This window comes from Protopterus annectens, chromosome 4.part0, assembly GCF_019279795.1.
Source record: "Protopterus annectens isolate FY-2018-M chromosome 4.part0, PAN1.0, whole genome shotgun sequence".
Lineage (NCBI taxonomy): Eukaryota > Metazoa > Chordata > Ceratodontiformes > Protopteridae > Protopterus > Protopterus annectens.
Window position 1 is genome coordinate 124,579,132 of NC_056733.1, and position 13,167 is coordinate 124,592,298.

Here is a 13,167-nt window from a genome sequence, read left to right on the forward strand (position 1 = left end):
TTATCTGTCCAGTCTATTTAAGTTTTCACAGCTATATTTTGACCTCATTTCTCTTTCTTATATTTTTTTCTCTCTCTCAATTATGTTTCTTATTATTATGGAAATAGAGCCTCCTGACCCTGTGACTCTAGATCCTAATATTACATCTGTTTTTATTTTCAAACAGTTTCCCTTTGAAAACATATCCCATTCTTTCTGCAGTCTTTCCACTAAATGTTATCGCTTCAATTAGTTCTACACAGAGAATGTTTTCCTTCTGCATAATCTGTTATTAATCTTCTGTGAGTTTGTTTAAATTTCTGTTTGGTAGAAATATGTATCAGTAGTTTAACCGTAGTCAGTCAGATTAATATTTTGCAACTAAACTAGGTATCCAATGTTGCTGGTAAGTAACTTGCTGGCTGCAAACTGGGCTTATGTTTTGTGTGCCGATCTCTTTCAGAAAAGGTACACTTGTGGTTAAAGGCTGTGTGTAATCTGATGCAAATTTATTGCTGGAGCAATCATTTTCATGCAAGAGTATATCAATATCAACAGCATTTATGTAATAAATTTTGCAGCATTAATAAATGAGTGTCTGTGTGTATATATCGGTGACAACGTTAGGCTATGAATTTAGTTTTTAAAGTAGTGAAGCAGTGACATTTTATGGTGTTTAAAACAATATGTTGTCTGAAGCTATGCAAGTGGCATCATAACACTTGCTGCTGCATTTCTACTGAGTAAAGCCTTGCGTTTTTAACTGCAGACATTTATTCCTGTATATCTAAATAGATTCACATTACCAATGCCTGAAGGCTATATGTAATTCAGTATAAATTATTGCAGGTCTGGAAGAAGCCAAAGATATTGTGGTGTACTTAAAACCTATTAAACAAGTGTTGGGAGAAGCACAACAGGCTGAGTATGAACAGGTAAGTTTACTGAGCTTTTATAATGTACAAAAACCACTGTTTTGAAGTGAGAAGACTCTTGCAAGATATCCAATTAAGGGGACTTACTCTGTTGCTGACCTAAGTCACTGACTTCATATATTTTTTTTTCTGGTTATGTTCCAACTGCTTCTTTCTCTGTCACGGTCATCACACATCTCACATCAGGACATAACAGGTATCTTCTACACAAGTTCTCTACTGCTTTTCCTTCATGGACACCACTCATTTGACTTAATAGTATTTACATTTAACAGTTTCATTAAGATGTTTTTGGCTTTTCTTTGTGGATAACATTTTTGCTATTTTTTCTGTTATTTTGAGGTCAGACTCATGCATATCTTCCAGCCTTTCTCATGGTCTGTGTCAAAACTCAGCTATATATGGTCCTTAGGAGAAAGTTGCCCTCCTGTTGAGTTATACTCACTGTTTTTCTTCCTTGGGAGTTGGGGCCAGCACTACATTTTTAATACTCATTGTACTTCACTCATCTCTGGCCTCAAAGACAGGAAAACTCTTAAGATTTTTTATACAAGAATAAATTACCTCTGAACCTCGAAAAGGAGAAGAAAAAGACATGACAAAATGCAGTACGTCCTCAACTTCATTTTATCACGTCGTAATTGAAAACAAATAAGACTTCGAAAAAGGACTCATGGAAAGGCAAGGAATCCAGCATGGGGAGAAGGAAGACACAAGGAGACAAAGAAGGATCTTAGAGGTAAGAGTTCTTCCCTTAAGAATCACACAGTAAATTTGGCAGTCCTCATTTACAGTAATTCAATCTCACTAAAGTGTGACATGAAGTGAGTTTTAAGATGAAGCAGGGATTGGTACAGTCACTAATAAGGAATCTATGTCAGGTCACCAAGGCCCTAGATGAAGAAAAGTCAGTACATGCAACCTACCTTGACTTGGCCAAGTCCCTTGACACAACCCCCCCCCCAACTCAGGCATCATTGTAGAGCTAACACAACTTGGTGTAAATCCCCATCGCATCAGGTGGGTGGCCAACTGGCTCACTGACAGGACCCTCAAGTTCAAAATAGGCACCTTCACCTTCGATAGCAGACCTGCCACTAACTGGAGTTCCCAGGGATCTGTCCTGGGACCTCTGCTGTTTGGCATCTACTTCTCAGAGGTCCAGGCAAAGACAAAAGGCCGGTGGCTGACCAGGTTTGTGGATGACTGTAAGTTGGGTGCTGTCATTGACTCCCCAAATGATGTTAACCTACTGCAAGAGCGTCTCACTCAACTAATGACTGATGCCAAAGTCATGGCCTCAAGCTAAACGCAAAAAAATGTATCATCATACCATTCGGCAAAAACATGGCCCCTACTGATTACCACATCAATGGCAACACCCTAAACACATAACCTGTGGGGAGAGACCTGGGTACTGAGGTTGATAAAGATCTCACATTCGACCATCATATAGTGGGAGTGGTCAGAAAAGCTTTTTACTTGGTTCACCTCATAAGTAAAGGGATTGCATCCAGAGAAAAGGAGGTTATTACCTCTCTATACTCCTCCCTCATTAGACTAATAATTGAGTATCACGCCCTGTTTGGTATGTACCTCTCCGAATATCTGCACCAACTGGAAAAGCTGCAGAAATACCTCACAAAGAGAATCCATGGAGAATCCATGGCCTCCAACACCTGTCCTATGCGGACAGGCTCAAATCACTATCCCTCTACTCGGTATCGTACAGGTTACTTAGAGGTGATCTGTGTCTTGCCTACAAGACAATCTCGGACCCTGCCCTACTAGAGATGTTCCATATCCGTAAGTCTAACTCCTCGCGCATTACCCACTCGAAAGGTCTGAATCTAATATGCAACATCAGCAAAACCTGCTGGAGAGACACGTTTGTCTCCCAGAGGCTGCCCCGTCTCTGGAATAGACTTCCCATACACATCAGAGTATCTCGCTGACTCTTTTCAAGTGCAGCGTTGATGATTGGATGGGAATCCACAGATTTGTCTCAGGGGTTCCACTTGTGTCCCTCATTGATAGGGGTGACAGGTGCTGACAGGTTTCTTTTTTGGGATAAACTCTTGGCTAGGCTTGTAAGGGCTCCAGGGCCATTAGCCTAGTAACCTCCTATGATCCTGATTGAGTTTTCAGAAACTTGAAATTTGTACAGACAAGACCATGTTATCGAGTTTCCGAAAACTCTAACATCAAAAAAAAAAAAAAAAAAACACACAAAAAATCTACATCTGATGTTGTAAATCTTTATTCATTCCTTACTGTTAGGACTTTGGTTTCGTACTTGGAAGCACACGGCCGTTACCAAGCTTGCGCCAGCCAAAATCTTTCAGATAAGATCTACCCACAATGCCCCTCTCATAGTCACTTAAGAGCTCATTTGCCACGTTCCTCGTCAGATGTGCCAAGCCTTCTCTCAAGCTAAGTGTAGCGTTTTTGTGATTTATCTGTTATCATTAACCTCTTCTAGCCCGATTTTCCCTAAATATCATCTTTTCGTCTGTAAATTTATATACTTTCTTTCTAAAACTTACCCTCTACCTTCGGTAGCTCTTTTCATACCATCGTTGGAACTGTCGCTCTCCCCTACCTTTGGTAGGCCCTTTCCTACCACTTTGTGGTATTTCTTAGTACCATTGTTGGTACACCTCCTTTTTCTCTCAGTTTTAAAAAATAAAAATAAAAAAACTCTTCTTTTTTAACCTTTCTGTTGTTGTTTTGGTTGGTTAAATTGTAGTTTAGGACTGTAGTGCAGTTTTCTATCATGTCTGATAATGCAAAACTAGGATTTAAACAGTGTGATAAGTGTGTGTAAGATGCCCAACTCAGACGGTCACGCCCGGTGTGTTTATTGTTTAGGCGTTGACCACATCAGTCTATCTTGTGATATCTGTTCCAGCTTCAGCAATCGTACATTGGCTGAGCGTAAGAATAAGCTGATTCTGAAGGGTATGATGAAAACTCCCTTCTCGGAGGCTCTTTCCAGGAAGGTCTCATCACCTGGTAAGCATAAGAAACATAAAGAGAAATGGAGTCACTCTGTTCCGACATCTCTGTCCTTCTTGGAACCGAGTCGGCACTGGGCTTCTCCTGCGCCTTCAGAGCAGACTACTTCTAAACCAGGCTCCATGTCTTCTCTCTCGGTGCCGTCCTTAATTCTAACTCCAACCACTGTACCAGCTTTGGCACCGTCCTCTTCGGTGCCGACCTTGATTTGACACAGGCATCGACTACTGTACCTGCATCGGCTCCATCCCGGGCTACGGTGCCGATGTCTCATACAGCTTCACTGACACCGTCGGTTCCGAAGATCAAACACCTTCCCAGAACCAGATAGTCTCCCACTTATGACCCCTTTTTGGACACCAGTATAGTCCATTTCTTGAGAGACCTGAATCTCCTTTGGCATCTTCCTTCAGATCCACCAGGAGTCTTTCAGAACAAGATGTAGTGAGGGTTGTGGACCAGCGTTTGGCAACTAGAGGATTAGTCAAAAAATCCAAAGCCAGCACCATGTAAGCATATCCAACCTTCTTTTATTGTGGCAGCACTATAAAATTCAGACCGGTTTCGGCAGCCTTGCCTTTTTCAGTGATAAATACAAAAGCACAAATCACTGTTACTTATACCATGATTAATTATCATAACACCATGATACATCAGCATTTAAAGCAACAACAACCTCAATTTGTCAGGACTGTAATCATACACATATATATTACAGGTGGTCATTAAGCCCTGGAGAAAACAACCCCCCAAGTTTAATGATCCACCCCCTCTCTTTTTTGTTTAATATTACATGCCACCCAAATTTATTTGTCCTGTCCCACCATACTTTATCAATAATCATGAAATGAAACTTAGCATTACTATGTTTGAGTGTGTGTTTATATAGGGCATTTGATGTACGTTTATTCCGAATATCACTAAAGTGTTCAGATATACGGACACGCATAGCTCTCGAAGTCTGCCCTACATAGAAAGCAGCATATGAGCATGTCACTAAGTACACCAGCCAATCCGATCCACAATTCGCAAAAAATCTGATGTCATACACTCTACTGGTATTCTTACTAGAGAACTGTTTTTTTTTAACATATGTCTACATAATGAACAATGCCCACATGGGAATGATCCATAAACTCTTTCACCAGTCAACATACACTGCTGTCCTATACCTTGGTCCCTATTACCCCATTTGTAGTGGCTGAAATAAGAGCCTAACGTTTGCCCTTTTCTATATGAAAACTGACATTTCGCCAGAAGCAAACTAGACAATTCCTCATTGGCTAACAGAATATTCCAATTATGGTTGATAATATCCCTAATAATATTAATATTCCCGCCATATGTAGTAACAAACCTGATGGTATTATCATCATCACCACCATTCCTTTTACCGTGATATTTCAATGTTTCAGACCTATCTCGACTCGCTACCCATGTTTTGGCTGACCTAATATTATTGTATTGGTACTCCCCTAACCAAAAATCTTTGTGTGAAGTCATCCTCAAAATATTGATAACTGTCTGGAGAAGAGCAAATTCTTTTCACCTGTAAAAATTGATACTTTGGTATATTTTCTATAATGTGGCGGGGATGCAAGCTGGTAGCAAATAACAAATTATTATATTATGGATATTTGCGAAATATCTGGATGCCAATGTATTGTCATTATTTTTTGTAACTGTTACATCCAAAAAATTAATCTGCTGCATATCCATATACAGGGTAAATTCAATTCCCCACTTACTTTTGTTCAAATATTGAACAAACTCTAACAAATATTCTACACCACCCCGCCAAATTAACCAACAATCATCAAGAAATCTTCTCTAGATATCTATCTCAGACAAGAAAATATTATGTAAATTGTCATATATAAGCAAATCCTCTAAGTAGCCCATAAACAGATCAGCATATATGGGGGCAAAAGATGCCCCCATTGCTGTTCACTGAACCTGCCAATAACAATCCCCTTGGAAATATATAACATTTTTAGTTAGCACATCTTCCACCATGCACAATAACAATGTGTTGAAGCCTGAAGGATATATATCCACCTTCTCCAACCAATATTTGACAGCTTCTAAACCAGCCCAATTTGGGATACTCATATATAATGCTGTCACTTCTATTGTGCATAGTAGCCAGTGTGATTCCAGCTGAGAAGTCTCTATTATTGTTAGAAATTCCATCGTATCTTGAATTTTTGATAGAACTACCCTTAACAATGGCTGCAGGCGTTCAGTTAAAAATGCTGAAAGGGGTTCAGATAGGGATCCTTTACCAGACACTATCGGCCTGCCAGGTGGCTTCTATAAATTTTTGTGAATCTTGGGCAACAAGTAGAGGATTTGTTTTTGGGGGTCATCCACTATTAAATGTTGTTTAGTCTGTGATGAGATCACTCCCTCATCACATGCCAGATCCAGAAATGTGTCAATCTCTTTCTTGAAACGATCGGTGGGGTCGAGTGGCATGGACATATAATGTCTAGCATCTCTTAATTGCCTATATGCCTCTGATATATAATCTTCAGTATCCATAACCACTACCACCCCAGCTTTGTCCGCTGGAATGATGACAATGTTTGTATTGTTCTTCAAATTCTTAAATGCCTGTTGTTCCTCAGCTGTTAAATTTTGATTCAATATCTTGGCTTCACAATTCTTAAAATGTAAATCTTTTATGACTGATTCCTGGAATATTAATACATGTTTGTCCATTGGGGGCATAAATTTAGACTTTCAAAAACGAAAGTCAGTAGATCTTTGAGCCCTATTCTGAGAACCAAAATACAGTTTTAAATTAAGTATTCGACAAATGCTAACAAATCATCCACCACACTGTCTTCAATGACAAAAAAGCCAGGAATATATTTAAGCCCTTTATTCAATAATTGTTGATCCACTTCTGGTAAAGTTACAGAGGAGATGTGAACATTATACACTGTGGTCACCGATGTTCCAAAGTCTGTAACAACATTTGTACATAGTTTGTGTTTGTTATGCTTTCTACTTCCTCTGTGTCATCTGGACCTAAAGGGTAGTCCATACCCTGTTGCTTCTTAGAAATGGGTGACCCCTGAGTAAGTACTTGTTCAACATCTGTGACTGATGAATCATCCCCCGAGGTGCTACTATACTCTACACCAGATTTTTTGAGAATTGACCTGGGTCTTTTTCCTTTTGTTCTAACTACTTTACCCCACCCCCCTTGGAAAACTGACACTTTTCTGAAGATCAAAAGGTTTCCCTTGCTCATAATCATTAATATCTCAATTAAACATTTGAATTTTTTTATTTTTTAAAGACTTCTCTAATGCTAACAAGTTTTTGGTCAATTTAGTTAAACACACCTGATATTGGGTTTGTCCCTCAAATTGTTTTAATTCGTCACACACCTGTTGTACATCTGCACAGTTCTTATCAACCATTCACTCATAGTATGATGACAAAATATTGACAAAGGTCATTGATGCAACCTGCTGTGCTTATGCCCATTCCTGAGTCAGTATGTCATCTACCACACTCACATAAGGTGCTGTCCGAACCCTTAAGCCTCTTGGTGTAACATTCTTAGCCTGATAGGCTTTGAATAATTTCAGATGCCACACGTTGGTACGTAGAATGGCCATGCCCTTAGTTAGTTTACTAAATAAATCTCCACATTGGTCAACCGCATCATGGACAACTGTATCACCCTTTCGCTCCCCAGACCTATCTAATCCAAAAACATGTAAATCATGCTTGTCAGTAGACAAGCCTTGCAATATGGTGACCAGATCCATCTCAAAAGCAATCCCAGTATTTCCTCCCAAAGTGTAATACAACTTATTTGTGCTTGAATGGTCCCACAATGAAACACCTTTATACCTTCATATACTACATTAATAAGTATCACAAGCACTTACACTGATATGATCTTCACATACTTGAGATATTTTCCACCTAATACAAAGTTTTTTTTCAGAATTAAACCATCCCCTATAACATCAATATTCATGTTGAAACAGTTGGCATAGCAGTGTTTTTGCTTGTACATACATTACTTAAAACAATAATGTTGTTGAGTACTTTGCACAAATCTTTGAAAGTTACACTATTATTAGGCATCAATATTGCCTTACAACCAACTATGATATAATAAATCCCCAACTGTGTTATACCTTATGTAAACACTACAGTTGAAATACATTATCCAAATTTTGTCCATAGAATATGTCCCTTCCAAACAATAGACATTTATAAACTTTGAGAACCAAAAAAACAGTTGTATATAATTCCAACTAGAATAGTCAGGATTCCCCCATGTGGTGACCAAATTCCATCTGGATATTACTAACCCTAGGTCCATATACCAGCAACACCTTTCATACAAAAAGAGCATTTGATATCTCAATCCTGAACTCAGACAAGCCTTTCCAGCTCATCTTCCTCATGTCAACAGCTGATCTGAAGTAGTTAACTTCATTTGTCCATCAACCTATGGGTTATCGGATCCATATCGGATCCGAGCCGGAAGCTTCCAACAGCTAAGATCCGAGCTCCAAGCTCCTCCCCTTACCCATAATCCCCTGCTATCCCTTCCTGACCTCAGATCTAGTTTGCCGCGGTTCTCTCAGCAGCTTGATCGAGCTTCCAGAAGTGGTGGTTGTCGAATTTGCGAGAAAAAAATCTCCTTTTTCTTAGTTTTAAACAGATTTTGTGTGTGTGTGATATAGCGTAGTTCCCCATTCGCATTAATGTCTCTACCTGGTGTTTAGTTATCTTTTTAGTGTTATTCCCTCCCCCTCGTGTGCGCGTTAGGGTGTGTGGTTTTGGGGCCTAGCAGGTGTGTTGTTTTTTGTAGGTATGGCGGAGGCACCCAAAACATTTCTTTTCAAAGTGTACTGAGTGTGGCCATAAGCTGTCCCCAGCGGATGGCCACACACGGTGCGTTTTATGACTTGGGGTTGAACATCTTTCCACCGGCTGCACTATTTGCGCAGCGTTCAACCCCAGGGTCCTCAAGGACTGGAGGTCGAAGCTGATTCTGGCAGGACTTCTGCCCCCGGACCCGGCTTCATCCTCCGGTCCCTCCGTGGCACCTGCTGCGGCTGCAGCAGCGCCACCTGCTATTCCCCTTCCCCTGGCCGGGACTCAACCTCCCACCTTGGGCCAGGAGGAGAGGGAAGCTAGAAAGGAGAAACGCCGGGAAAAGCACCACAAGCGGCGGGCCAAAGCTTCTGGATCGGCCCCGCAAGCGAAACGGGTTTCTCCTCCCAGGGCCTCCGAGTCTTCTCCTTCCCGGCTCTGTTCACCCCGCTTTTCGCCGGGGCCGGAGGAGGAGGAGACCCGGTCGCCTTCGAGGTCATCGAGGCGGCACTCCAGGCCCGCCTCGGTGGCCTCATCAAGGTCTACCCGGAGTTTGTCCGATGCAGACTTGGACCGGATGATGCGTAGGTTCCTCTAGGCCCACCTGCAGATGGGAGTGCTCCTGCCTCTCCCCCCTTTTTCACCCCGATTGCTCCTTTTCTGACCCACTACCAGGGTTTGGAGCCTTCGGAGCCAGGTAGCGTCGGAGCCGGGGGACTGTCGGCGCCGATAGTATCGGGTACTTCGGCGCCGATGGCATCTTCGAGTCTGTCGGGTCCCTTTTCTTCGGATCCGAGCTCTCGGAGCCAAGAGCTGAGCTTCGGATCCGGAGGTGTCAGTATGGATTCGGCTCCATCTCGATTGGAGCATACTGGCCCTTCGGATCCGACCGCGTCGGTGCCAGCTCCGATCTGCACGTCGGATCTGAGGGAGGGTCTGCTCTCGGATCCTAGGGAGAGCAGCTCTCCTTCAGTGTTCGATGTCATGGGAGGGTTTTGTCGAGGGATTCCAGGCCCCCAGCTTCAGCTACGGCTCCACCCTGCACTCCCTCTCAGACGGGTCCGCCTTCCATCACCCGGCCCCAGGGACAGCCTGCACAGACGTCCCAGATAGTTCCCTTGCTGGAACAGGATGTGGTTGGTGAGGCCTCTTCGGACAGCCCCCCCGAGGAGGTCCCTCACAAACACAAGTGCAAGAGGAGGCACTTGGGCTCCCCTGAATCCTTGACAGAGGACACAGACTTGGAGGAAGGGGAAGGTTCCTTAAGGTCAACCCCCGAAGACGTCTCCTTCGGAGACATCATGGAGATGCTTCGGATCAGAGGGGGATGGTCTGCCCCAAAACCTTCCTCTGACGAGTCTGTGTTTCTGGAGGCGTTTGAAGCAGGCCCGTCTACCTCTTGGGTGTCCCCTCCCGCCGATCCCCTGGTAGACCTGATTACTACCAGGGCATGGAAGGAACCGGACACTGTAGAGCTCATTCCAAAGAGGCCAGACAAAATTCTCATCCCCCCTTCGAACAAGTCATGTTGGAGCAAGGGATCCCCGGTAGATGCTATGTTGGTGGCGGCCGCCACCAAAAGGGAACTGGCCCAGGAGAGTTCCTCGGTCCATCCTCCAGACAAAGAGTCTTGGACGATGGACCGTCTGGGGAAGTGGGAGTTCGCTTCAGCCACCTTTTTTGTGAGGTCGCTGAATTATATGGCACACGTGGTACGGCTCTAGCGGGATCTTATCAAAGAATACGCTGGGTCGCCCCCAGAGTCCATGTCGGCGGAGGACAAGAAAGTGTACTCTACCCGAATGGCCACTCTCAAATCTATCTCCAATACATCTATGCGGTTATTATCCCATGCCACGGAAGGAGCCGCTAGAGCTAGCGGAGCGGGCATCATCCTATGGCGACAGGCGTGGCTCCGTCATTGTGATTTCGTGGAACCATTTAAGGAGTCGTTTGCAAATGCCCTGTTTGATGGTTTTGCCCTTTTTGGCAAGACCGTATGCGACACACTGGTCCAGAGCGAGAAAGACGAGAAGACATCTGCCGTCGGAGTCCGCTTCTCTGCTCCCCAGAGGTCCTTCTCCAGGAACCAAAAGGGACAGAAGAAGATGTGGTTCCGGAAGTCTCAACAATCCCATTTCGCTGCAGACCCCTCGTCCTTCAGAGGCAGAGGAGGACAGGGTGGACGCCGCCCTAGAGGCAGATGGGGCCCGAAGAACTTTGGGTCCAGAGAAACTTTCTCTGATCGGCCCACGCAGCAACCCTGAAGGGTTCCTGACTGCTCCTCTCTGGAGGCAATCGGGGGGGCATTTCTCGAGGCACCTGGCAGCTTGGGAGTCCATTACAACAGATCGCTGGGTACTTCAGATCATATCCAGAGGCTACAAGATCCCCTTTCTCAATCCCCCTCTCAGTTCCCGAAGCCTCCCCGATGTCCCACCCAATCAAAGGGAGACGGCAGCTGAGGAAATACTCCGGCTGCTAGAAAAAAGAGCAATCCAGCACGTCCCCCCAGACCAGTCCGGATCAGGCTTTTACTCCAGGTTCTTCTTGGTGCCTAAAAAGACAGGGGACCTAAGACCAATCCTCGACCTGTCCTTCCTAAACCTGTGAGTAGCCAAAAAAAAGTTCTGGATGGTCATCCTTCAATCCATTCTTCCCCTTCTGCAGGAGAACGACTGGATGTGCTCCATACACCTCAAGGATGCGTACTACCTCATTTTGATGGACAGACGATTCAGGAGGTTTCTCTGCTTCCGGCTGGGAGCCAGCCATTACCAATTCAGGGTCCTTCCCTTTGGACTCACCACAGCCCTCAGGGTGTTCACCAAAGTGCTAACTGTTGTAGCGGCCCACCTGAGACTCCAGGTAATTCAGGTCTTTCCGTACCTGGATGACTGGCTCCTGACCGCCCCCACCAGGCATCTACTATGCACTGCCAGGAATTACTTTCTCCATCTAGCTCCCCGGCTGGGGATCACGATCAACATCGGGAAATCTTCCCTTCTTCCAACTCAAATCCTAGATTTCATCGGAGCCAGATTGAACACAAACCAGCTTCTAGCCTTCTTGACTCCGGACCGGCTGCGAACTCTGAAACTCCATGTACTGACCCTTCTACAGTCCCCAGCTCCCCCTGCGGAATTGGTCCTGAGGGCTCTAGGCTCGATGGCGGCAACCAGCAACCTACTACCCATGGCGCGCTTAAACATGCGAGTTCTTCAATGGACTTTGCAAGTCCAGTGGTCCTTCCTGCGACATCCCCTGAGCTTCCCCATTCCTCTCAGCAGGGTGTGCAGGAAAGCCCTCTTATGGTGGCTCCAGTCCCCGGACCTCCAGAAGGGGAGCCCCTTCTCTGTGTCCCCTCCTCTAGCCACAGTGACCACGGACACCTCTCGCCTTGGGTGGGGGGGGGGGGCACTGCTTGGGCAGGACCGTCCAAGGCATGTGGAACCATTCGGAGACCTCATTGCATATCAGTGTCCTAGAGATGAGAGCGGTGCTTTTGGCGTTGCAAGCACTTCAGAGCCTTCTTCCCTTGGGGACAAATGCGATCCAGACAGACAACATGTCGGTCGTCTGGTATATCAACAAACAAGGGGGAACCAGGTCCAATCCACTTTGTCGCGAGGCCATGAGAGTGTGGGAATGGGCGTTGTCCACCAACCGCTTTCTCATAGCGACGCGCATTCTGGGATGGTCCAACATCTTGGCAGACAGACTGAGTCGAACCATCCTCTCACCGTACGAGTGGTCTCTGAACCCCAGAGTAGCGAATCAAATCTCGTTGCGATCTTTTCGCCTCTCCTTCAAATGCAAAGTGCAGCGACTACTTCGCTCTAATTCCCCCACCCGGGGAATCCCCCAGAGATGCTCTGGTGCATGTTTGGCCACCCGGTCTACTTTATGCTTACCCTCCTCTGCCCCTCATGCTAAAGTTTTTACAGAAAGCCAGATGGTTGGGGAGCAGAATAATCCTCATTGCCCCATTCTGGCCTCGTCAAGCTTGGTTCCTATATCTATGGTCTCATCTAGTGAATCCCCCATGGATTCTAGATCCCATCCTGGATCTGATCTCTCACCCATCAGGCCTGTCAATCCCGAATCTGGACTTCCTCAAGCTCACAGCTTGGTTGATCCAGTTCCAGTGATAGCTAGGACTCTCGGTATCTCGTCCCCTGTCAAGGCTATTCTAGTAGCCGCTCACAAGCCATCTACTAGAAGAATTTATAATAGCAAATGGAAGCGTTTTTGTATTTGGGTGGAGCATCAGAACTTAGATCCCTTTACAGCTCCGTTGCCAGCAGTACTAGATTTTCTGTCAGGATTATTTGACCAAGGTGCTAGCTCTTCTACAGTCAAAGTTCAGTTGGCTGCAATC

At 44.8% G+C, this 13,167-nt stretch overlaps 1 protein-coding gene across 1 annotated transcript in view; it reads left to right on the forward strand.

The window, feature by feature from the left end:
• Window positions 1-13,167, forward strand: part of LOC122800226 (dynein axonemal heavy chain 17-like) — a 17,083,451-nt gene that overhangs the window by 1,676,396 nt on the left and 15,393,888 nt on the right. Inside the window, exon 6 of the mRNA XM_044069720.1 lies at window positions 829-914. Coding sequence (XP_043925655.1) covers window positions 829-914 — 86 coding nt within the window. The remainder of the gene's footprint in view (window positions 1-828; window positions 915-13,167) is intronic.